This window comes from Varroa jacobsoni, unplaced genomic scaffold, assembly GCF_002532875.2.
Source record: "Varroa jacobsoni isolate VJ856 unplaced genomic scaffold, vjacob_1.0 scaffold_1071, whole genome shotgun sequence".
In the NCBI taxonomy this organism is placed as follows: Eukaryota; Metazoa; Arthropoda; class Arachnida; order Mesostigmata; family Varroidae; genus Varroa; species Varroa jacobsoni.
The window spans coordinates 1-27,170 of NW_019213973.1; the positions used below are offsets into that span (position 1 = coordinate 1).

Below are 27,170 nucleotides of genomic sequence, written 5' to 3' on the forward strand. Positions count from 1 at the left end.
AAAAAACAATTAACACAAATAAGCCAATAATTTTCCATAATAATTATATGGTGATTTATAAAACGCCCACATGTACGTGTCGGAGCTTGTACAAAACAACCCACAGCAGAAAAAAGGAGAAACCCACAAATGTTCTTGTGAATTCTTGCAGACCATGGTAATAACAATCATAATAATTAAAATAAACCTCCTCGTAATCATCGCTTTCATATTCGTTTGGGATGGATCTTAATTTTGTCCATTTGTCGTGTGTGTGTGTGTGTGTGTCTGTGGATAAGTATTCAAGATAAGTGTAGAATTGTTTTTACGAATTTCTGCGATAAAAATTGACTTAAACAAAAAGCTCGCACATATACATTCTTGGCTGACCTGCTAAAGGTAAACTGGTGATTGGGTCAGACTTGCTTTATCTTTTAACGTTTTTTTTTAACACAAATATTGATTGCTTCTACGGAGGTTATAGCCCGCAATCTGTTTCATTCGATAGGTTTTTCGATGTTAACCAGAAACATACCCTCCATAAGGCATTACCTGTTTTTGCATAAGCTAGATTTTTTTGATATTTATATCTTAGGTTTGAGCATAATTACCTCTAAGCACGATTTTCTTGTTTCAGCTCGATAACCCTTCTCATTCGCTACTAAGAAGCACAAACAATACCTGTCGAAAAAGCCAATTTTCTTTATTTATTTTTCTTTGGTAAAAAAAAATGACCATTATTCATCTGCCAGACTCTTATGCTGTAATGATTTCTATAAAAGCGATATTCTATGTTGGAAAACTTCGAAATGACAAATCATTTCAAAGTCTCTCAAAACGAACCCATCATAAATTTTAGTACCAAACTATATGTTAGCAATAGTTGCTGAGAGCATACGAAAAAAAAACACCAGATAATAAAATACAAACATTAATGTATCTTCGTGTACGTACTACGCATCGTTTATTTTAGATTACTATTGCTTTTGATTATCTATGGGAAAAACCATCAAGTACAGCCCAAGCGGAAGTTACAGTCAACACGACTCGAGCATATTAAGCCGACGTCCTCAATAACCTGAAAAATCTTAATTAGAACATGTTTTTTGTACAAAATGAGAAGTTCCATACGCTGGGATAAATTGTGAACTTCTTCGATAAGATCTCAAAACTTGTAAAAGCCAAAAAAAGTCTATTATCATTAGCATGAGTATTGTAAGCTTACAGATGATTTATGTTCTTACGAGTTCCTTGCAGATCAGCATCGTTATAGAAGTAACTTAAAAAAAAACGGCTCCACAATCACGCGAGGAGTAATGCCCAATATTGAGAATGAAAGATGTTCTTTCTAAGAAATATCAGCTGTATTGCTTTCTCTGCATCTGTTTACAGACGATTAGGGTTTTTTCTACTGAGAAAGTGCAAGTGGCTCTCTATGTAAGCAAGAGGGTTAGCGCTGAGATGTCTTAAGCCTTGCAAGTCGTTTTGTAGATACAAATGAACGATGCAGGATGTAGCAGACGAAAATATGTTATAATGAAAATGTAGGTCTACCACAGGCTGATTTATGCTGCAAGAACGTAAACTTAATTAGTATTTTCATTATATATGCAGGCCTGTTTCGAACAGAAGCGCTTTTTCGTACCGTTATTCTTTAATCGCTGTTGGTCTGCTTAAGGTCAGATCGCGATCAGGAGTTTAAATGAAATACGCATCTCCCTAAGTACTCTCCACTGGTAAGATAGGAGACCATGCTGCAAGGCATGCCATAGCCATCAGTAATAGCGAAGTGATGATTTTTTCGTCATTCGCCGTCCATCTTGAATGGTCTGTCAGAAGCCCGGTAGAAGCTTGTTCCGCGCTACCGGCATTAGTCGTAGAGCGGTTTTAGAGACTGGCGGGTGCCGCGCGGGTCATTTGTGACTGCGGATCAGTTAACGCGCTACTTAAGTGGTTGATATCTCTTACTTTGCGTCTTGCAAGAACGTTCCAATGCTGGTGGACGTAAGTAGAGCATTTCACCATTGTTCCCAAAAGGGCAGATGCGCCGTCTGGCGACGCTTCGTTCAACTTGTTCCACGAAGGCAACTAATAGAGACTACTGTAAAGCGGTTTTGAAAGTTCCTTGTTTTATAAAATTAGCGCTGAATAGCCGATAACTAACGCTAGTGTGTCTTCATGCTTCCGCAAATGTGATGTATGACGTATATATGACAACGTGTAACTATAGAAAGATACAGTCAACGATTTTCTTCGGGATAGTCACTCAAAAAGATAACTTGTAGAATTACTTGTAGATTAGTATTAATGAGCACTAATTGCTACATTGGAGCTCTGCAAGTTGAGTAGTTTGCCATAACGGGCTGTTGTCGTTGTTCTCTTTGTCTGAATATAGAAAAGGGCCAAAAAGATTTAGGCCGATTCTACAAGTAGGGTTTGCAGCACTTCGGGTAAAATAGTAAGCTACGCTTGTAATTACGTAAGGAGCGTAAAAGACAGGAGATGAACGGGCTTGAAAGCGCTAGATCTATGCGAAACATCTCAGTGGAGTAGATGGTTCTGAGATGGTTGCTAAGCTGACATATAGAAAAAGATCCAATGTTTTTGAAAAATTAACGAAATATTCTCAGTAGTTTGCATCTTCAGCCTACAATCATTAATTTTGCCTGGTATTTATGCCAGCTGATAGTAAGTTCGACTTCGTTTTCAGCTGATTGATTAGCGGGCTCTATCTGAAAAACGTTCTCGATGGCAGCCTCTTCTAATAATAAACATGCGTCTTTACAGTGGAATGATTATGGCTAGAAGTCAAACAGACGTACCAATTAGCCGATACTTTGATAAACTTCTTTGGCAAACCCTATTAAATTCAAACATTTAGTTGCTCGAAAAAACAAAAAATAATAACACTTTGAGCTACTTTAACTGGCCGACCCGCTTAACTACTATAGTGCTAAAACGTACCGGTGTATTTGTATAATTATCACAGAATCCGCTTGCCAAACGCTTGCTCGAAAATAGGCCTGAATAGGCATATATAGGATCAGCGTATTCACTCGGTAAAATAACATCCAGGAACTCATTTCGCTGCTTAAGGTAAAGTGCGAATCTCACTACAATTATAGAAAACGAATGGAGGCGCTGGGCTTGGCGGATGTTCTAGACCTTTATTTGAAGTCAAGCATCAGTGACATAGAAAAAAATTGAGGGTTTGTCTATGATGTGTAACAATACCAGCTTCGTCGTCGCATCAGTAAGTTTCGTGTTTTTGTTGTTCCATTATATTTCTACGCAAGTGAATTTAATCGTGGGCTTAAAATAATTGAAGTTAAGCATCCGACGTGAGCTACTTGCAGTTATATTAAATATTAGTTATATATATATATGCTGATCTGTGTATACGAATTCAGGGTCCTATCTTGGCTGTGGCTTGAAGGCAGGGAGAACAGAGAAATCAGCAAGCAAGAAAAAGCCGATTATTTGCAGATTTTGAAGCAACCTGTAAGTAGTCCAGTCGTAACTTGCGTTTGTGTATGAACGTTCCTTAACTGTGTAGAAAGTAGCAGTTTATTACACGCGCTTTGCTTGACTGTATATGTATATAACATTTTTAGCATTAATCTAACCAATATAATCATCATTGATCAGGTTAGTTTGAAAATTGAAAATACACCTTAACAGCTGCAAATACTTAACTCGAATAGTGGCCGTTTAGGTCCGTTTTTCGAATTCTGGATGTCCTGACATCACTGCCGGTTTTATCATCACCATAGCATAGGCTAGCACAGTTCGCTCTCGGTAAACTTGAACGTCCTAGTGTGATCCTTGATGTATTACGGGGTCGCTATTTACCCACCAGTTATTTGCAACAATTTTTCAACTCACCGCTTCTTCCTTTTTTATAAAACTGTCGACCGATGACACAAATAGAAAATTTTACTTTATGATGGTCATAAATGTATCACATATGAATTTACAACGTTCTTGCTTAATTAATATTATTGTTTTTCCGCTTCGTTTTGATAATACTTACTACAGCCGACTAGGCTCAAAGGGAAGCCAGTAGATCTCGTGTGGATAGATCGCCGGCTGCGTCTTGAGACAATAGCAATGGATGAACCAGCCGTGAATCGACAAGGGGCCAACGTAATTGTTTACCATGATGTAATAGTTAAGCTATGCGATGATATAAACGTAATAAAAGCATACATAATAGGGCAGAAGTGTAGGTAGTTAAAATATAAAATTCCTCTAACAAGGTAATGAGTTTGAATGGCAGGACGACAAAGTTACCGTATCGGGATTGCTGCAACCAACCTTTATGTTTAACAAATTCGAAATGGAAAATAGAAACATGCATTTTAAGTTTCACATGGTCGAATCCAGGATCCTGTGCATTTTACAAAAAAAATTGGCTAAATTATTCAAATGTACGCTCAAGGCTTTTCAGATTGAACGAAAAAGTTGTCGTTATTAGTATTATTATTATTGTTATTATGGCAACACGTCACAAAGGGAACTCTGTGTTTTACCACTGAAGCTTAAGTGGTGTAGTACCGTCCTCACGAAGCATGGAGGTCACGTCCGTTATCTGCAATAGCTGAAGCAAAATAAGTAAATCGTTCATGCCGCTGTCAATTTCACTATATTCACACTTCGGAAGAGTAGTTCGCGGTGTTGGGAAGCTGTTGCTGTGCAATTAGTTTTTTTTGCTTAATGATGATCAATTCTAAGCCCCACCCAGCAATACCTCGGACAGGCAGATAAATCGCCTGAGGACGAGGGTAGGCCAACGACGACATCGCGCAAACGTCAGGGTATAAAATCAACTGTTACTTAGAAAATTTGTCAACAAATTTCTTTTGACAGTTATTTAAGTAAATTATGATTTCAAGTCCTCTAATAATGACATCTATTAAAAATGCAAACGAAATAAGTGGCAGTTTCTTATCCCTGGTCGTCCCACGGCACACTATTGACATACTTATCTTCGCGATAGGCAGCCTGTTGTAGATGCTATAGTCATCAGCCTTAAGACGGAAGTCGTTGACAGATATAGGACTGTGTTGGTTCTGCAGCCTACTAATAGATCCAATTCGATTGGTAAAAAGTCTATAGCAACGAGTATTCTTCTGTCGCAGATTATAGACACCAGTGTGCAATGACTTTGCCCGCATCGGATCACATTCAATTTTTTGCCTAAATGTTACCCTGAGAACAAGCAGTGATACTCTCATCATGACTGGCAGCAGCTAGAAGCTTTTTGGCTTTGCTTCCGGCCGTCATCATCTAGCCAGATTTCAGTGTGACGAGGTCTGGCATTAACATCCAGGGGCAGATAAATAGACGATTCTCGGTGCTGACTTTGAATATACTTGAATGATCTTCGAATGACAACTTACTAATGATCATAGCTCGGAAGCGATTGGCGAACATCTTACCATGCCATTGGGCCTGCAAAAAAAAGACCGATAGGTCGGTAAATACGATGACGAGCTCGAAAAGTAGACTTTCTTTAAAATGCTCTATTAGATTATTTAAAATATATGAACGGTCACAGTACAAAGTTTCTACATTACCTGAGTGACGATAAAATGTACGATTTTTATTTTACTTACGCCGTGCGTCTCGATACTTTGTACTTGTAACGCTTGTAACATATAACGTACAAACAATATGCGTTTATCGTCTATGGTCCAGTTACAGAATAGCGTATCGGCACGTTGGTCACACTAATCCCTGAAATTAACACGAATGATAACTATGGTTTTTTTTACAGCTTGTTGATATTTATCGCCAGTTACAAACAGAATAACGTAAACGCAGCTTCTAGCGCTCCGACGATTCTCTTGTTAGACTTCCTGTAACATTAGTCATGCTGGTCAGATAGGCTGGCACGATACTTAGTATGATGCCCTGCGGAACCCCCCAAAAACGACATCATAATGTTGTCACATCATGACAGTCAAGTAGGCGCTTAGTGCACGTGAGTGTCGACTGATATTTATCTGTTGTGAAACTTTGTCAGCAAAGCCATCAACAGTCAGTGTCTATACTAGCTTCTGCAACAATAGCGTGCAATAACAGCAGCGACAGCGACAACAACAACATTAGTCCGCCGGTTTTATCAACATGGCTGCTTTCCTTGCCTATTGAGCATGGCTGACGCCAAGACCGTCTGTTTTGCTTTTGTCCCATTGCAGCAGCCTCAGTTACCGTTGTCTGTCGAGTAGGGCAAAGCATTCAGAAGCACCGAGAGACAATAACGATACAAACGGGCATGGTGGTTGTGACGACTGCGAAAACTGCCCCTTCCACCCCCCGCCGGCCACCCGCTTGCCATCTGGTACCATGTTATTACGGCTTGGTCGCCAGTACTATACGCGCTCGTCTTCGCAAGCTGTCTAACCACTGCTGCCGCCACCGCCACTGGCGTTTGTTCGTTCGCAGCTAGTTCGGAGAGGTAAAATTGGCAGCGGAAAAAACCTCGCACCCGCGCCGACGCCAGCGACTGGCTCACGCTGCAAGCGCACTGATACCCGCAGCGGCAGGCGCAGTCGTCGTAGTAATCGCACTAGGCAATAGCAGCAGCGCAGTTGCGAGCGTGCGCCAGCGATGAACGACGTTCGAGTGTTGCCGACGTCGCTCGCGGAGACTCTGTAGCAGCAACGGCGACAGCGTCAGTAATAGTTTGACGGTCAGGAAGGCGACCGGTGGTTTTTTGTGAGTCGCTCCGTCCATCATCTACTAACCGACATAGATCTGCTGCTACTGCAAGCGTGCCACACCGAAGAAGGAAGTTAGTTTTGTGACGATTCCGCGCGTACAGCCTCGGAACCTGTATACCAGAGACAGTGGAAGTGCCTAGTAGCGTGACAGCAGGCGACGATTGTAACGGACTGATCCCATCAGATATATTGATCGACGAGCACTGTTGTAGGAGATGTTCATGTAATGACTGACTGGTTCCATAGGCTGAAAAGCAAAGCAACGTCGGCTTCCAACGGAAAGCTGACAAAAGCCAAGTAAAGCTACTGACATCTTGCACTCAGTCTAATACTTCATGTCGATGAAATAGTCAGCGCGCATCGCCAACACGCGCGGACACATACACTTATGCAGCATCAGTGTGAAACGGCAAGGGCGGACGACATCGTATGTTAGACTTCCGTTCTTGAGCTTTTCTGACTGGAGGTGCAGGACAGCTTTGTGTTTCCGGCCTATAGGTGTTTCATATTTGTTCACCGAGCAAAAATCATAGCGGCGCTGTCGCATATTTCATCTTCTACCATTCTAGTCACGTGCTAAGTTTATGCTACACAAACGTGATTCAACGTCATCAGGCAAAGAGACGAAAGCAGCAGAAATATAGCAGCGTTACGTGCAATGCAGAGCTTTTGATAGTATTACGGTGTGACTACTGTGCCATATTACCGGGAAACCCGGCAGGCCAGTTGAACGACGAAATTTCGTACATTCAGGAATATATGCGGTATCAGTATGTTCCCTAACCGACAGCACAGCTAGCGTGAGGAATTACATCGTCAATCCGGCGGGGGGCGGGGGGGGGTGTGCCATGTTCACAGCGGCATAGGAAATCATTGTGGGATCATATGGTCACAAGTGTAAGATAAGCCAATAGAAAGATTTGTGATGAGTAAAAAATCGTCTTTTTTCCCCTTTTATCGCCTGGATTGATGATGCTGCTCACTTCTTCACTCGTGGCAGGACTGTCTAGATTCGTGGTAATGCAAGGGAACAATATTGCCAATACTCTAATCGAAGGGAGCAGGTACGTCGATGTGCTGGCGGAAGATGTGCGTCCCAGTCAGCTTGCCTTGCAAGACGATGAGATATGTTTACTTGACATTTAAGCGTCGGACAACGTCATCAAAAAAAAACTTTAACTTAATGAAGCCGTCCTGTGATTAACTGGTGTGTGTGCTGCGTGTGTGCGTGTGTCAGCGCGTATGTGAAGGTGAACCATAAGAGTGTCCTGTAAATAAATTTTTACTTGAATCTTCATTCACTGTGTAAAATAGTTAGTTATAAATGATGATAGTTAACGTTCCGCGTCTCAGCGTCATTGTAAATCTGTGAATCCGTCATCTCGCTGCATTGCGCTGTTGTTATTACTGATTCATTTATTCTTCTTCTGGCTGAAGATATGGAGGCCAAACGCTAGGTGAATATGATGTTAGATTTGCAGTTCGGAATTAATAAAGTACTCCCGTGACCACGAGAAAAACCTAAGAAGGTAACGTGAATTCGACAGTGATCACATCACAGGAGTTATGTGAGATGCCTGAACGAGGTACGTGTTCGTAGGATAGGTACTGCAAAAAGTACTTGATACGACGTTGAAGAGACCGGCTATGCATGGAACTGAAGTATAGAGAGAAAGTTCTTTTTGTTTTTCTATTGGATTTTGTGAGAAAATTAGCATTGACTACGGGCTATGCGTTTTGACGTGGTATCATTATGTGTCACCTATCAGCTAGTACAAAACTAGGTAGACAACTAAGTGTGTTGTGAACTGGATAATGGCGTAAAAATAACGCCTACCAACACTTTCTTAGATTTTGTGCAAGGAAGAGCCACCCTTTTTACATGACAGTGCCTTGAGATTGCTACGCCCCATAAGCGGTTAGGTGGTCGGATGAGAAGCCCACAGAAAGAACATTTCACCGAAATTTCATTAAATATATAACGGTCATTGCGAAAAGCAGGAGCTTCGTGTGGTTAACACAGCAGTAGGATGCGTAAATAAAGACTTCGTTCACTTTACTATAGGCACAGCACAAAGCTACATTGACACATAACTTCGTTTACATAGCAAATAATAGGACAATATTCATAGGATGTTGAAAGGCGCCCTAGATGGAGAAGTGTAAAACTTAAAACATACGTTCGGCCTACGACCTTTGAAAAACACGGACACGGCTGTGTCCAGGGTAGCTAGCATGGATGAAATATTAGACCTATTTCGTTATCGTACGGAACAGAACACATTGCTATCTACAGTCCCCCTTATCTATGAAATATGAATATATTGTCAACAATGTTTAACTGCACGTTAGCCAATCGATATTAGCTACATTAAACCGAACCTCTGACATGCTTAGGCAAAAAACTCAGGTTCTTAGCGTTAAACATTATATCTAGGCCGGACTATTTCATATAGTTCACAGTTCTCGATACTAGCTGATACATTTTAGATGATGCCAACGAATAATTTCATTAGAACTTAATTCATGATAGTGATAGCGTGTGACTTACCTAGCTTGATCTAGTGTGTGATACTGATATATTTCCACGGTCAGCTTTTACGACCGCTAAAGTTACCTTACTTGGGCCACATCTATTCAATGTTATTCGACAATGAATCTCACATGTATCAGACAGACACTTTCTGGGTTTAGCTTTTAGTTCCTAAGAAAACGTTTGTCAAAACGTTCCAAAAGAGGGCAACTTAGTATCATAAAAAGTGCAGCTGCGAAACACTTGATATAGGTCACCTCGTTTGTAATACGAATCTAAAGAGTGCATGTTACTGTTTTTGTGATCTTCCTGATAAGAGGATACAGATTTTACTGAACAGTAAGTAGTACGCGTCTTGACCAAGTGCAGGTGCGGCAGAGTTGGGTGACGTAAGCCCATCAAGGGGATTGTCAGATGAACGAAAGGGACATATTTCCGATGAGAAATTTCTCAATCGAAAGCGCGAATTCACTCTAAAGACGACTGACATGGCATAAATTATATTATTACGCTTTCTGCATTAAATGAATTTCCAATAGGTACGAACGCACGCCATAGGTCTATTCAGCAGGAGCCATATTGTCGAGGACTCAGCCGTTGGAAGGGCGCGAGAACGACCTCGAGAGATTAGTTAAAATATTATATGTTCTCTCCCACATCCGCCCATTATAAGAATTCTATCTAATCAGAGCTCACAACAGCAATCCATAGAATACAGTTCCGTAACTGTGGTTAGATCGTGTGCGACGCTGCCGTGGAATCGTTACGGCAGTAACTGCATAAATTGGTGGTAAAAAGTGCCTTTATTTATTCAAAGTATCTATGCCGTGACGATACGAACGAGCCGGTAATGGTACCACATTTAATCTTTATATCGCCGTAACACCGACAACAGCCCCTAGAACTATTCGATGAGAAAGCGTCGGCGGGCCTTGGAACTAACTAAAAACACCACTTTGCAACCGTCTCCACAAACGCTCGTTTTCGCTGAATCGTCTCTGTAAAAAAAACTCAAATGCGCCCTATAACACTTTTTCATTCCATGCATATCAATTAGATGTTTATTGTCTTTAGTTCAACCTGTAAATTAGCAAATCAGAGATTGCTACTTGCAACAGTTAAACAGACAACAGAACTAGATCGTCTAACGTATCACCAACGTACTTTCTTGACACATTTGTGTCTACCTACATAATCCTAGTTACCAAGTCGCCTGGGAGGTCTAATCAAACTATGACGAGTTAACTACCGAGACACAGGCATATAAAAGAACTACGTATGCTGATATTGAAATTTGTGGTTTTTCTAGCTAGTGTAGTAAAGGACCATAAACATCTACCTCTGGTTCAGTTGATCTATTGATCGAATTTATGCTGCCTTTACGACGGACGCTGCATTCCTGGTCTTCTACTAGAGCAGATTACTCCGCTCTTTACCAACTAAAAGCATAGGACGCAATGGGGAAACACTGGAAAGAACCCATACGTTTTTCGATCGTCCTTTCTATGCATAATTGAATTTAAATAATGAATAAAATTTCATATCGTGGAATTGTTTCGTAACAATTGGTGCCCATAGTTAGTAACGAGTAGACCACGACCAGTTTCAACTCGATTCCTCCTAATGCCGCGTCAAAATAACAATTATCATTTGCGTATATACACAAAGGATTAGATTGTATATCCTCTGCAGAGTTACATAGTGATTATCCTGTTTATCATGCCTGCTATTCAAACCCGACGCGCTCATTTACGGAAATCAAACGAAGTTCCGTTTTCTAGCAAAGATCAAGTTTGAAAATAATTTTTTAGAGCTGGTGGCCCGTTTACCGTTGCTTGTTTGCAATGGTCTTTCTAAATAGTCATTATTTGTCAAAGCACTAAGTGCTTCCGATATCCCAACTGTCGGATCCGACTGTCATTATAACGATCCTATTCTGAGCATGGCCGTCCCCGCTGCACACCTAGCCGTTATATAACTTCCTCTTTACTTGACAGAACTAAAAGCGTACTTCGTGCTCGGATAACCGTCACGATTCAATTTTGATGTAACTGCCTATTGTTACCCTGAAATGACAATGGTGCTATATATAGGATAACTAGGAATGGTTCAGCCGCATGTGGGATACATGCCCTTAAGTAGAAAATCGTTGCTGGTAGCCAATGCTACAGTTGTTCTGCCATATGGTGCATTGCGCTCGAGCGTAATCGACGGTTCCTATTAAATCAAATTTCGAACGAAACAACGTTCCTCCATAGCGGCAATGTAACAGTACTTCAGAATATTCCCCTATTGACTCTAAAAGTTTAGCAGAGAGATGCGCCCCGTTAAGAGCAGGACACTTTGAGTCCGATGCTCTTGGAAATCGACGATACTACCCAAAAGATCGTCATGGTAAAAAAATTATTATTAGATATATCAAACAGTATATTTAATAAGCAATGACCTGTTATTGTCTATAAAATGCATACTCGACTTTACATATTCAGAGCCATAGAACTGTATAGGAGTGAGAGATTCTCTGAATAGGTAACACTTCATGAATTCGCCTTAAGCTTGCCTAAGCTGCCTGACAGTAAGCTATTACCTACTTTGTTTGCATCTACATGCACTAATCTGCCAGTTTGCTCACGCACGTAGAACGCTCATTGTGTCTCCGAGTAATGGCATAATACTTTGACTAACACACTACAACACCGATTCAGTCGGTGAGGACTCTTTGTACTGGATTGTCTGAAGCGGCCTCGATAGCATTCATATGGTGGAGTGAATCCAAAATACGTGGCCAGGTCTGCCTATCAAAATTGTCGAAATCGTAAGATTCTCGTGATATCTGTACGCCAAACACTTGTCCGATAAAAATAACGATGGCAATTTTTATCCTGTGCTTTATTTAGACGTTCGGCACCATAAGCTTTTCTTAGCTATACCCGTGTACACGGTAACCCCGGCTAATTTTTCTCTAAGACAAAATGCTGAGACTGTTTACCAACCCCACTACACACACTACTACGATACGTTACTTAAACGTACTTCTTCAAAAGTTCAAATACGATGAGAACGCGTGTATTACAGCAGAGATGATTTGCCCCTATAATAATATGCTCAGAAGAACTATTAGCAGCACGAACGGGAGCTATGCTCAAGGTTGTCTAGACGTGTGTAATTTTTCTAGCGCGTCATTCTTTGTCTAGACTTCCCGTAGAAACATTATAAATTCATATTCCCTATTCTGTTATCCATGACGAGGAAAAGTTGTGCATCTAACGATGCGTAACAGTAACCTCAAAGCTGTTTCAATAATTCATTGTGCTTCGCTGATGCACTCTACGCGACGGGGTAACTTCACCGGGAAGACTGACACTGTTCTCTTAAGCAACTTAGAATAACGGTCCGGAAAACTAAAATCGTACTCGTTGACTGGCGATGCTCCTAAACTACACATAGTTATCTCATACTGGGTACCAAAAAGCTGCCAATATCCATGTCTGAAAGTTACGAACGAATGCTCATGAATTGTCTCTTGCTTTCTATGCTATTGTGTTATAGAATCGCTATACAGTAGTTGTATGGAAGTCATAACGCGATAAAAAGTAGCTATAGCCTAATATCGGCCATGTTTCCGTCCACAAAATAAAGAAATAATAGAAAAAAAAATTATTTCCTATTCTTACAGCATACAGTTTGACCTAGAATCAGTCAGAACCTAGCCAGCGCCAATAAACGCCGTAGCTACATCGTCTGTCTGCTAACGTGATATAAGCATAAATTTATACGATGCTGTACTAGCGGGTATAATGCGCTTTAAAGAAATTGGACATGCATAGTAAGCCAATCAGGTTCTGACAGATGTCGCTCTAGTTTCCCGCCAGTACGTTAACTGGATGGCAGACCATTTCTGATTGTTTCTACTTAAGAATTAGTTTTTTTCCCTGCTTCTTTTTTTGTCTCCAGTACCGTTAGTTTATGTTTTCAAAAAGAATCGTTTCGTATCAATAGAAAAGCGTGTTGTGTCTCAAAGATAGGCACAATATTGAAGTGAACAAAGCATCACAAAGCAGGAAATTTTCCTATTGACAACTGCTCCATTTAACGCTGCCGCGTTACTGACGAGTGCGTTCCGCCAGGATCGGCCCTTTTCAGTAATAAAGGAAAGTCCGTTTGCTAGGTATCGTCAACGATTGCTTAAGCCAGCTGCCCTTAAATAAAAACTGTGGACACCGTTTGGACGTTCGACTGCAGGCAAACGTTAGATGACTGTCCGCTCTAGCCGAGTCAGTTGAATCGAAACGGAAAGGCACAGAAAGGCCCTGTTTAGTACATCGTCCTTCGAATTTATTTGTAAATTTTCTGATAATTCGTCTTCAGCAACGAACAACTCACGCCGCTATCCGTTACAATTGAGAGGTAGATAACGTACGGCTCTAGTTCTATAGCTATCGATGAGACTCGCTCTATATAAAATGATCTCATTGTCATTGTGTTTTGCCAAGAAACGCAGGATGGGCATGTAAATGGTACGAACTAATATCTAGATATACAGTCAGCAGACGGACCATATCTGTACGTATGACAGTTCTCAGTACGATGCTATTCAGTGGCAGTTCATTTGCCGAGGGTAGATTTATCTAAGGATCTCCAGATAAATTTCAGGGTTTAATAGATCCTCACAGATCGTCGGAAACTATTCTGTTTCGTTCCTTTTTCCCTTTATTAAATAACGAAAGAGTATATGTAAGAAGCATATTTGAAAACGCTAGCTCACTACAAATGTTATTATGCACCTAGTTAGTACCCCTGCCTCTGCGGGAAAAAAGAATCAAATATAGCGAATCAGTAGAGTGGGCTCCCGCAGAGAAAATGGCCCGATTTTACGGATAGTGTTAGCGTATTTATCTGGTAGTACAGTGCGTTTCTTTTTAACCCAGAGTAATAGCTGTAGCCATCACGGAAGCGTATCGCTTGCAATAGAAAGCGGTTTGTAAATCACAAGAAATTTCTGGAACTAAATGACCATTCCAACCAATGGGTGCATATAATCGGCAAAAAAATTTGCTAAATATTTTCTTCGCCCAACTCATTGCAATACGCTGTGAGACATATAATTATGCGTATATTGTATTGCTATTATCTTGGTTTATGCAACTGAAGTTCATAGTAGCATTTGTCGCCTGATATATCCAAGATATGCCGGACATCTCGGCTACCATAGATGCATGTGCCACTTCAGCCATACAAAATTGTTTGCCAAAAGCTTTCGCGGGTCCAGGCTACGATGTGATGCCGGAACCACCGATATGGAATAGCGCAGCTAGATAACGAACAAGTCGGCCATTCTAAAGGACAAAACATTGAGTGTGGAACAACTAATACAGAATTTAAGTGCAATTGAACTTTCAAGAGAATATACGTTGGCCTGTGGATCGCCTAATAAGTGTGTTTGTGAGGTGCCATGCCTCTAATCGAGCGTTACCACGTGGAAGTCAAGCATAATGTCGTCACGTTTTTGCGGTTACACCTGCTTCCGTACAATATTATTACATATAGTATTATAGCTAATCGCTTCAGAGATATATGGAGAAAAAATGTAAAAACTCGAGACGCCATGCAAGAACATGAAACGCTAGCTTTTTGTTTTAGGTTTTCGTTCTCGAAAATACTGTATGTTCAAGATCGTCTGTTTGGCTTAAAGGGCAAAGGTCGATGTAATTTACGCATAGATTGTACCTAGCTAGGCCTGCCAAAATCATGGTCCGCGGGCGTTCAGTTATGTACTATACATTAGATCAGTCATCTGAGACCCTATTATCACCGGAGGCGATATAAATATTATGGAACTGCGAATTTGGATATATTAAGCATTAACTATGGTGATTGTTTTGGTTTGCCCTGACGACGTTTACATGTAGGTGGCGCTGCCGACTTAATATCTGTCTATCCACAGGTTTGTGTGTGTGTGTGTGTGTGTTCGATAGTTATATGTGTTACTATTATATAGCCTGAACGTGTGTTTGATATGTTCATCTACGTTAGCACGTGTTTGGATGATTAAACGAAAAGTTATTTTTGCCATATTTTCACGCTAAAGGTTAAATTTCATATAAGTGGCAGATAGCATACGATAGTATCTAACACTGTTATACCGCCACGTACCTGAGCTGTGTTGCGTAATTCAAATGCGAAGTTTCGCATATCGGCTGACTGGCTGGCAAGCAAATGGAAACGATGTTCATTTATCCAATAGTCAACTACATATTGTTAAATGCCTTAGCGCACGGCCAATTCCGTAGGCTACACCAAATGCCTATACAAATGGTCCTGTTATGTCATGAACATATGAAAACTAAATAGATCCATTTAACGATCGATTGACGAATGCTTGTCGCGATCATCTCACGCCTCCAGGCGTAGTAAACGCACGAATAGATACTCCTGTATGTCGACATATTACGGGAGTGCATCCCGAATCAATTTAGCTAAAAGTGCCCGCCATTGTTTCGTTCGTTAAATAACATTTATTGCTACACTCTTCAGCAATAGTCAGCACTCGCCATGGATTGTTTGTACTGATAATGAGAATAGTGATTGTAACATTCTGTCGGAGGCAAAAGGTTACAACTGCGACGATAGCCACGGCATCGATGCCCTGTCTCACGCCAGCCAAAGCTAAGGCTACGCTTTGCAACGATTTTAGACGCTTTGCCCTATCGGCCTTTGCGTAGCTATTTGCTTTTGCTCTGCGGCAGTTCGTACCATTAGTGTCGTCTTCGTTTCTGTCGACGGTTTTTCTTCAATCGTTGTTCGCTAACGCTGGTGTAATCAAACGCTAAAACGTACGCTTGTGCCCATAGTGTTCATCGATGATAGCGCGATCTAACATCTCGCGATGTCTGAACAGGTGTATGTTGCGTCCAATTTGGCCGGCGTCGGCTACAGATGTCCTGCCATTATTGCTACTGAATATCGACGCTATATGCGACCATACAGAAGCAGAAGCGGCCGATATCTGACTCACTCAGACCACAGTTCTTGTGCTGGCATAAGAGATACGGCTTGACGTTTCAACCAGTAGCGGCGGGTAACATGAACAGCTTCAAAGGCTTCTCAAAAGCAACGATCGATGCGGGCCAAGGTCGTCACTGTCGGGGTCCGTGCCTGCACTAAACGAGACGTAGGCCGCGGCGGCCTAAACAACAGCATCAACAGGACGGACAGTGTTTCTGCACGGTTATGAGCACGACTATGTTAAAGAAAACGTGATCGCAGATGATCGTTGCTGGATGGAAATCGCTGTGCTGATTCGAACGTAAATTCTTCGTTCCGTCACACGCTGCCGATACGAAGACTGGTTGAATACCGTTTGGAACGTGAGGTAAGCCTGGACTTAATTTAGCCCTAAGCTTACCTCGTAATAAAGGTATTTCCCCTGAGGAAGGCTAAATATCAAGCGACGTACACTAATGGGAAACACTGGAACATGTGTAATGGCTGTAGCTACGTTCTAGGGTGGGGAGGGGGTTGCAATTGTTTTGCAATTTTACAGCCACGAAAGTCATATACGGCCTTTAGAAACATCTGCAAGGAGATCTTAATCACAGAAGTAATCTGGATCATCAAGTATAGCTTATAATGGAACAGCTATTTATCTTTGCTGCGTAGACTACATTTGAGCGTCTCTAAATTTTACGTAATTTATTAAGGTTCGAAGTGTACTAGCACTCGGGTTATAGTAAGTGTACAGTCTATCTGTACATAACGAGTTGGTGGAAAAAGACCGGTTCCGCTTTGGATGCACAGAACTTCCAACAGAGTGCAGCATTCAGCGATGGTTCGACTATTAATACGTATGAGATTCCAATGATGATCAAGCCAATGATATGCTCGGTCCTAATTTCAATTGAAAGTTATGCGATAGACTTACAGACGCCTTAGGCAAAAGTGACTCATCCTAGCTACTACCGAACGCACCCCCTAATAATTTCGCTAACTTAAAAAAAAAGCCACGTGTATCGCTCTGCGGAAGGAGCATAGCTGCTTTTCATTCTTGTTCACCTCACGACAGCTTTAATGGGGGCAAATTGTATAGCTCTCTTCCAACAGATTTCGCAAGTTGCTCATTACAAAAATTCTAATTCCTGTATCTGCTCAGACGCCTGTACACGTCAGAAGCGTTAGAAGTTCCTCTTATAACTTCTATTGTCTTTCAATTCAAATGAATGCGCTTCCGTCTTTTATCTTCACACCATACTAAATCTACTACTCATGACTAGTTTACATAGCTATTGCATACACGAACTGCTCCAGGCGCATAAATAGTCACGCGTAAAAGATACTCTTAACGGTGTGCTGCCTAGCAGTAACAAACTAGTAGACCAAGCTTCCTCTTTTTACGTTAGTGAGACAAGCCGATTTTTTTTCATAAGAGTAACGAGAAAGAGCCAGCGCGATAACCATATTGCTCACCCTGATTTACTATGCGTTTGCTTATATCTCCGCTGCTTGGTCGTATTCGTTGCTAGCTTTCAGCTTTATTGATTTTTCCATGAAAATCTTCACAAACGAAGACACAAGAGCACTCTTTACTTGTCGCACCGACCTGCATCACCGTTATTGAATTTGACAGCGGCAAGCACAGCCGTCCCCTTTATCATGATCGTCATCTGCGTCGGCCCCTACAATGGCTGACTATTTGAATCCGTTCCTGACTCGAATGTTATGGCTACAAGACTCGTACGTGTCGTCGCTTTCCGTTGCTCACCTCATCACCGACAAATCGTATAGTAATACGACTGCAGGCTGGTTCTTTGTTGCAGCCGTCATGCGCTTTGATCGGCGAAAATTTTTCGTGTAATTCTTGTGGAGCGTTCGCCAACAGCGCAGACGCTGAAATTACCATGTCGTACGCTGTGCAGTAGTCTTAATAGGAACAGTCAATAAACGTTCAATCGAATGAAGGAAAAAACACTCGCGTATTCCAAACAACAACAGCGGCTCGATGTGCGTGTCTAAACGAACAATTCTGTTGTAGTAATACGTAGCGTCAGCCGGCAACTTTAAGCACGACCCGAATATCGGAAGCAGTCATCGATGAACAATGAAGACAGATAGCTCAAAAACGACCCACACTCATGACAACGAAGAAAACGAGCATCAACACCCAGTTCGCAGCTTGTGCACCGATTATCGCCCGCTAGCAAGTGCCCTGGAACAGGCGTCCGCAAACGATTTAGAGGGTCGCGATCTGGCATAAAAACCCACATAGACTCAAATTGAAAACGCGGCGTGACAACAATCACTGCTACGTTTCGGGTTCGATTAGCCGATATCGTAATCGATGGCAACGGTGTTCAACAGCAACGGCGATAACGATAACGACACAAACGCAAAAGTTGACGGATACACGAGTTTTTTCCTCAGCTGGGCTTCTGGTTGAAAAAGTTGCACCTGTCTCAGGCATCAATTGTCAGGTTCGCTAGATTACTACAGCTGTAATAAAACGGCCATTATGAGAAAGACGACTGCTGTAGATTGCTTACTGTCTGCAAATCCGCAATAGCCAAACGGTCTCGTAAGTAACGAACGCACGTGTTTAGGCGCACAGTTTCTCTATGAGTGTCGATATTGTTTCTGAAATGATATGCCAAATCTAGTGGCACTTTCTACATCCCTGTTAAAAGTTATCGATTGGTGAAAAAAAATTAATGTTTCTACAATGAAACAAATTTTCGGTGCCGCTTCCATGGCAGTTTGGTAACATTTAGATATACGAACAGGTAAGAAAATTCTACGCACGGTCAAATCGACTGATAGAGGTGGGCTCCGCGTTAAACGGATCATTTGACAGCGAACGTTCAAAAAAACCATTTTCACCTTCGTATGAAATCGACTAGGGACGTTGGCCAAGGGCGTGCTTACTAGGAATTTTAAGGGTTTACTGGAAGACATGCTCCGTGGCGCTTCTCAGATGGTGAAAAGGAACAGTCGAATCACCTCCAAACCTATTCCTAAAGGTAGCTGTAGAAAAATACGTTAGGGTATGCAGAAAACGAACGTTATTATTGGCTCTCGCGAACCGGTGGGAGTTGCGCTTCGGCGTTAGCAGAGCATTTCCGTAATGGCTTTTATACTAACAAAAAAAGAAAGGTTCACTTTAAAGTTCAGCGTAACGGACCGTTAACTATTGCGTGAAAGGATAATTGAACTGATTGTTATTTGATTTTGACAGGACTTGAGTTTGCCCTTAAAAATCTGGCGCCATCGACTTTAAAAATTCGGTCAACTACAACCTTGAAAAATACTACTAAAATAAATTACATATTAATACAACTTATAACTCGAATAGAATTCGTATCGCCAACGGCTCTCACATCTCTCACCATTGAAGATCTAATCGGTAAAGAGCGCTTCAGTCCTTAACCACCGCGAACGACAATTATTTCTAGATTTTAAACTAAATACCTTTGCGTGAAGGTATCTATCTTCTCTAGCATGTATCACGATGTGAGCACAGCTAGCAAGCGTTGCCCCAAGTCTTCATCTTACATAACCAGTATATAATTAAACGCCTGGTGATTTATGGATAGGATCGAGGGAAGCAGAACCGGGCCTGCCTTGCCCGCCGGCAGAGAAGACGCAAGGACCAAAAAGGCGACGCGAGTACTTTTCATATTACGTCACGCACAGCCGCCGCAGCCGCTCGAAGCCGATCTCTGTTCCACTTTTCCCTGTTGTCGTAGCAGCTGTGCAGTAGAAAGCATCTCTTTCCATGGCACTATTATAAACGATTTATATGGAAATGAGTTAGCGCAATTTAATAAAACTTTCCAGTGGAAAAGGATCATCTTCTTGTTTGCCGAATCCATCGCTTAGTATTGACGCGTGACCAGTAACCGAGAAATTGCTCTTGGAAACTATTCGTGGCCGACTATAGTTAGGTATGAGAATATAAATATAATCGGCGGAAAAATGATAGAACTCTATTCATTGAAGAATAACGATTAAAGCACTTGATTGAATCCATAGAAATATCTATACTCGAAGGTGATACGAGACAACGTTTCGTCCCGTTCGTCGAAGCGTTCGTTTAGAATGTACTTTTTCAAAACAAATTCTCGGTAACAGAGCTAAATCTTCACGGCAATCCACGTGTTCAACATAGAACCTTATGTTATGCTAAAACGTTTATGGATAAATATAAAATACTCACGCAAGAATCAGCGTTGTTGCAATGCTTGCTTAACTCCCTATATGCCCAGATGGGTTCTATTTATCTAGCTGGACCTAGCTCAGTTTCATGAAGCCGGTCTATGGCTTTAACGAAGAAGCGAACGTGCGGTAGAGCGTCATGTGAACGTTCACACAGCTTTACTGCATGGCAGGAATACGGCCTAGCTCTGGGATGCTGGCCAGATTAGATATCGTTGGTCGTAGCTCGTTGGGTAACAGAGCCAAAATTACATGCCAATGGCACCCTACTTTAAGTCTGTTTAATCCAATAATGTATAGAAAAAAGCAGCAGGGCTTTTCATACACGAAAAGATGCATAATGAGAGCAAACAAAGTTCTTTTCGCTGTTAATTGTTTGCAGAAGTAGCTTGGTCTGGATTATCGAAAGGTTATTGTGATATTTTCAATAAATTTTATGTTTCTTCTTTTTTTTCTATATTATGTTCAATTTCTGTGTACACTTGTTTGCTTGCGCCGCCTTATTTAAAAAAGGGGACAGGGCCAACCAAACAAATTGTTTACTATATACGCGTACCAATAACAGGCTTTCTGTCGTGTAAACGAAAAGCAAAATTTCCATCCATTGACGTCCGTCGCAGTAACGTAAGCTCGTTATTATAAGCGTCGCTTTTTGCAGAGGTTAGACATGCTTTGAGTCTCCCGCTACCAAATGATCTTCAGGGAAATCGCCGCTTTACCCATTTAGTATATGCAATTTTCCTATTTGCTATGGGTAAATGTATTCGACTGACTGAGTCAAATAATTAAAATACGTGGATAACAGAAAGATCTGCTGTTTTTTTTTTCATCTCGAAGGTGCATGCGACACCCTTCAAGGCACAGCGGATGGCGTAGTACGCCGCTGTGCGCGAAATGTCATGCAAATTCCCAGAAGTTGTTTTGTACCTTGCTTTCGACTGCATATTGAAAACATGACGCTCCCTACTATATCGACTACATGACTGCGATATTAGATTTCAATATATTCCGATTAGTCCAATTATGTACAGCATCCGTAAATAACAATTTAAAATGTTTTGCAGGAAAGCGTATAGTTGTTTAGGCAGCATACGAATGCCTCTAACGCGTTTTCGTCTTCTCTGCCTATCCGGTCAGCGATTGAAGAACGTTACAATATGGAGACAGTATCCGCTAGTCGTATGAGGCTTGTTACCACAGATGTCCTTAGGATGCTGTGACAAAGCAACAAGCTGGAGCATCGTGGATCCGTGACAAGAACGCTTGCTGAATAACTGGCAAGGGCTAGACGTGAGGCGAACTTACAGACGCGAACAGATTGACCAAGTTCTTTCTGGATGGATGCTAAAGCTTCCTATACGCTTTTTAGGAGCGTTCAATGCCAATAAATGGCTTGACCTTTCGTCTCCTATCACTATTAAGGAACCTTGCATTTAGATCATATGAAGATAGTAAGTGAGGTGTTCCTATTCCGTGCGGCATTTATGAACATTGATCATCAAAGTTTGAGGAAGCTAGCTTTACTTCACTGTTCTGCTCTGTAACTGATAGGTTTGTATTTTGAGAAAAAAGCATATCACTGATAAATCAGGGCGAAATCGTTTGGAACTGTTTATTGCATTTGTTTATTTCAACATTTTAATGGATATATATTAAGAAAATTAGTTTCAGGCTCGATTACCGAGGATTGCCTGTATTTTTAAAACCGGTTTATGTCTGATTACGAAGTTGACTGTTGATAGTCGATACTCTATGGGCGGTTTAATCTAAATAAATGTCTGACATGCTCATAAATAAAGCCTATTTTCATTAGGTAGCTTAATCGTGCACTTGCGGAGAGCTTTTACTTTTACTTTTATGTCCATCGTTTAAGAATGGGTAGTTGCATTTTAATGTACTTAAGGCAGTGTGAAACGTCTAACTCAGAGACTTTAAAAATACTATGGGTAACACGGCTAAGCAGAATAAATCCTAATTATCTAGTCGACAAATGCGTCATCGTATAATACCCTGACATAAGAATAATAAAGGACAAAGTTAATTAACCTTAAAAGCACACTGATGTATAATACAAACGTTAAAAAACTGCTTGGGCAAAAATCTGGATACAGTCGTCAGTGGCATTAGGACTATCTAGTGTAACCGGATGATGTGTACCGTCAGATCCTGTCAAACAAATGTAGCAGTATATAATAATTCATTAAACTCCAGTATAGCAAATGCGTTTTTCTTCGTCTAATAAACATTTTTACCCAGAAACATTTATCTAATGAGGCGTATTAACAATAGATTGTTAAGCGCGCACGGACGTATACACACTAGCACAGAATTTGACGTGAATTTTGTTCGCATCCAATACAAACGTACGTGATTGAATGCCTCTATGGATTTTGTTGTTTCTTATGGCTATCTACCGCTTTCAACGTTGGATTTTTCGGTCATCAGACAAATACTAAATAGCTGGAGGCGGTACGCACAGCCTAGACACTGAGCTATACGACTATTGTATTTACGGTGCAATACCATTACAGGTGTAATTCAAACGATGTACTCGCTTCGAGAAGCGTAATACGTAAAATATCACGATTTTAGATTCTGTAGAAAAGTACGATGCGATTATTTCTGTTAGAGTTTTAATCACAGGAAACATCAACGGAGCGACAATGACGCGACGCTAGTTTCATAGCCGAATTTATATAAATAGTTTGTTAACTTTGTAAGCAGGTACAATAGACGTGAGCAACATGGCAGGTAAACGTTGTCAATGATGTTGTTTCTATGATAACTTTAACGAATGTGTCCTTTACTGCACAAATGAACGCCTATGTTTTACGCAATTACCGATTCGAAAAAGATATATTAGTAAAGGTTATTGAATAATTAGTTGATTAGTTCTGTGAACATTCTCTGTGGTTCCACCTTTGCTAATAGTAATCAACAGCTTTATAAAAAGAAATTCATAAATACAGGTCAATAGCACAGTATCCCAGTATGAAAGAGGATATATAGGACCATTTGAAAACAGTTTCCATCATATGGGTTATATGAGCTCTGTTGAACTATAATTAGTTTGAAAGATTATCCAGATCTCCTAGAGATGGCACCAAGAGGCGTCGGGCGGTACAATATCTATCACAAATTCCCTCGGCTCTCGGGCCTCACCTGTGTCGTCGGACCTGTGGAAACTTAGTATCCTACAATCAATGCACGATAAATGAGTGACAAAATTTCTGTTGAACCGGTTCGTCTCTTTCCGCCCATGGTACCTTATCGCATCTGAAACAATCAAATCCCCATTAATTTACCCGAATTTTCACTCGCTGTGTCTAAGTTCGTTTTAAAGGCTTTTATTACTAGGAGCTCAAAGCGATGACGTGGGCGTTAGGATAGCAGTGGTCAGTCAGCTAGGAGATACGTAAGGCCATATCACATCACTGTGTGTAGTCCCAGTGCTCTTTCATGAAAGACGCCATTTAATTATTCGAAGTTCTTTGCTCTAAAGTTTTCCTAAATGGTGCGTACCCCATATGTTACAATCGGAGCTACAAGAGGTCGAACAAATTGAGAACGGTTTCCAGGGGGCCAGCGATGAGGCGATCTAGCTGCGTCACTACGCCGATGTGCGTAGTGAAACTTCTGCCGTTTGCGGAGAAAAGCAACTCCAGGTACGAAACCGGTTCACTTAGAAAAGAGGTAACTTGGCGAGGTACCAGGTATCAGTGGCCGCTGTTCTGTCTCTTCTCTTAAATTGCATCGCCTCAATCTTAACCAAGTTTACGGTCAGTCCTAAGTCTGTGACTAGGGCGTGTAGCTGGGCCAGAGCTTGCGGCACTTACAATTTATTCGACTCGCATATCACTAAGTTGTCTGGATACAAAATGATTCCGATTAATTTTTTGGCCCTTTATTCGACCAGGAAGACTCTTTAGCAACATGGAGAATGAGAGTGGGCGTAGGTTGTCTCCCTGAAACAAGCTCATTGGCTGTGTAAGGGGCCAGGGCTCAACCATTCTCTCGTCGTCCCATTCATTAGAATCGCCACTAGAAGGTTGAGTATATCCATAGGGATATCCAACTCGGCCAGCGTGAGTATAACCTTGTTCCTGGACGCCGAGTCGAAGGCTGTATTGAAGTCGACAAACGCCGCGCATATTGGATTGCGGGACATAGCCAGTTCTGACGTTGGTCATCAGGATGCTGCAGGCCGTTTCTGTGGAATGTTCCTTCCGGAACCCATATTGCTCCGTTGGGATGGCATCTACACACTTCAGCAGCAAAGCGAAGAGCAGCTCATAGCAAAAACTTTTTGTCACTGTTACATATCACCTTGCCATGATGACGATGCCATAAAACTGCCCTTTTCTTTGGGGTTCACTATCTAGCTACTAATAGGATAGCATCTAGCTACCGAGCTGGGAGTGTATCAGTACGTAAACATTAATAAATACTCGCGTCCAGCACCGGACCAAAACGATGCCGTATTTAAGATGCTCGCTTCAGACTTTCTCTTAACCAGCAGTAGGTTCCGAAGGCCCTGCATTAGCTCCTGGCTTGTGAAGTCTTGTTAAAGAACATGCATTGTATTGAGATACCCTTTTCCCACGCTACGGTAGAGAAAAGTACCGTGCGTAGTATCTAATCCTTTGATGCAAACATCTCCGAGAATTAATTTGTGCGATACAACGAGTTAACCAGACAAACCGCCGAACTGCTGTAGTATAATAACCACTTATATAGTTAACGTTCCGCATCGGCGATTGAACAGGCCTGCAGCCGTTCAAGGTACTATAGTTGTGATGTGTACATTTTTCAGCAGATCATCTTATAAACAGAGATTAAAAACTAGAACTCAATCTGTGCCTGGCCCATAAGCCTAAAGGCCATCTGAGTTCCACATTTCCTATTTGTGTTAGTATTTTGTGTTAGCCGCTGTAACTTGCTCCTCCGCTTTTACATTTAAATTCAATGTTAACACACGAATAGATGAAAAACGCGTCACTTAAATGGTTTGATTGACTATCTTAGATAGTTCATCTTTATTCAATAATCCTAAAAAGGTTAGCGCAATATGTTATAGGGCTAAGGGCGTGAAAGATTCCTGTAGCTTCATAAGATTGAGCCAATTTTTTTCGGTCGTTTCTATCTCTGAACTAGTGTTATATGTAGAACTACCTGCATCCTTGTAACGCAATATGTGTCTGCCTCTCGAAACGGAGTTTAATTAGATTATGGATGGCTGCGAGTAGTTAAATGGTGCTACTTATATAATCGCCCTTTATTTAAATGTTTGTGCTTACGAGGGCGATTTACGCCTATTTCCTCTTTCGAAACACGATATTGTTAATATCAGAAGATGCAAAATACGCTCTTTTTACAAGGTCAGCAGGATACACAGTTCTTATATGACTACGGCAAATATTGTTAGGAGACATCGTCTACGCGCTCATCTTATACATAAAAGCTTGAAGGCAATTCGAGCCTATGTAATTTTAATTTCAATTTCATTTGAACGACAATTTAAATACCTGACCGTTTCTTCATGTAGCGTCTGTCGAGCAGAAATTATAAGGTTGCTGTAAAAGTAGGTATTTGGCATATCGGCCATCAGCGATATTAATGAATCAAAAGCGCCATACCTACGGTTATGTAGCTTCTGCTTCAGTCGTTATTTAAAATTCATCGATTTTATCAATCTATTTATGTTTTTGCCTTTATTTCTCTGTGAATTTATATTCAACCTGTATAAACATCACTACACATTTTACTCGCGATGTATTTAGACTTGGTCTTGACTGTGCCACAAGTGTTTGATGCCATCGCAGCGACAGAGGCTCTGAGAGGAGTTAACCTTTGCAAAAAAAAGCTTGGATATATTCCCCTTGTGCTCCTTGGGCTCACTGACTCGACTCAGTGTGATGACATTGATTTCGATTACACTCGTGTTATTTGGTTTCAGAAGTTTTGTATATTATTAGAAGTTCGGCGTAGATGATAGTAAAGATTAGATATATCACAGTGTGTTTAATTTCAGATTTCTTAGTTGAAGCATCTGTGCGATTCTAATGGCCTACACAATGCTCTGTAATTTTTCAGCATCAAGAACGATGCTACTTCGGCAAGGGCCCGTGCGGCCCTCGAAAGTTCTGCTCGAGAGTGGCAGTCTTGCAGGGGAAGAGGACGGAACCAAAAATGGTGAAGTTTCTGAAAAGGGAAAAAAAGGACTATCTGAACGTAGTCCTACGTTCGTGAGACGGCCGCGAAGTGATCTTGCTCCTGGCGTTCGGGTAGTGGTAAAGGTAATACGTTATCCTCTAGTTTTAGCTAATGTGGGCTTATTATTTTAACATATGATTTATTATTTTAATCTTTTTTTTCTTAGCTTTTTTGTTATCCCTAGAAATCTAATTCAGGTCTGTACAACAGCGCATCCGTTGTAGCGGCGTTTAGGACCAAAAACAGCTACCACTAAATATTTGCTAGCATCAAAGGCAGAACCCTTGTGTTTTGGTAAAAGCTCTCAATTATATACGTATGTATTCAAGTTGAATATTTTAGTTAAAGTGTTCTCTTTGTCGAAAAGGTACATTCATGTAGTACGTTCAGGTGTGCTGGTTCCTCATGATTTTCAATAAAGTAGCTTTTTGTGCGAGAGGACCTTGTAACTTAAGTTGCGATCCTTAAAGAGAACGATATGCTCGATTGAATTTGCTGTTACATACAAAAAG

The 27,170-nt window shown here is 41.2% G+C and overlaps 1 protein-coding gene and 2 long non-coding RNA genes across 4 annotated transcripts in view; 2 read left to right on the forward strand and 1 right to left on the reverse strand.

Moving 5' to 3' along the window:
* Positions 1 to 897: 897 nt before the first annotated feature.
* Positions 898 to 6,409, reverse strand: LOC111266321 (uncharacterized). Its single transcript, XR_002684028.2, has 2 exons — positions 5,598 to 6,409; positions 898 to 5,433 (listed from the first exon to the last, which is right to left on the reverse strand). It is a non-coding gene; the product is annotated as an uncharacterized LOC111266321 (long non-coding RNA).
* Positions 6,410 to 6,562: 153 nt separating this feature from the next.
* Positions 6,563 to 27,170, forward strand: part of LOC111266319 (uncharacterized) — a 35,180-nt gene continuing 14,572 nt past the window's right edge. Inside the window, exons 1-2 of one of the 2 annotated variants that reach the window (XM_086970864.1) lie at positions 6,563 to 8,293; positions 26,539 to 26,741. In XM_086970864.1, coding sequence (XP_086826990.1) covers positions 8,281 to 8,293; positions 26,539 to 26,741 — 216 coding nt within the window. In that variant the 5' untranslated portion in view covers positions 6,563 to 8,280. The remainder of the gene's footprint in view (positions 8,294 to 26,538; positions 26,742 to 27,170) is intronic. The other variant, XM_086970865.1, reaches the window with a different exon arrangement.
* Positions 16,102 to 22,244, forward strand: LOC111266322 (uncharacterized). Its single transcript, XR_002684029.2, has 2 exons — positions 16,102 to 16,612; positions 21,510 to 22,244. It is a non-coding gene; the product is annotated as an uncharacterized LOC111266322 (long non-coding RNA).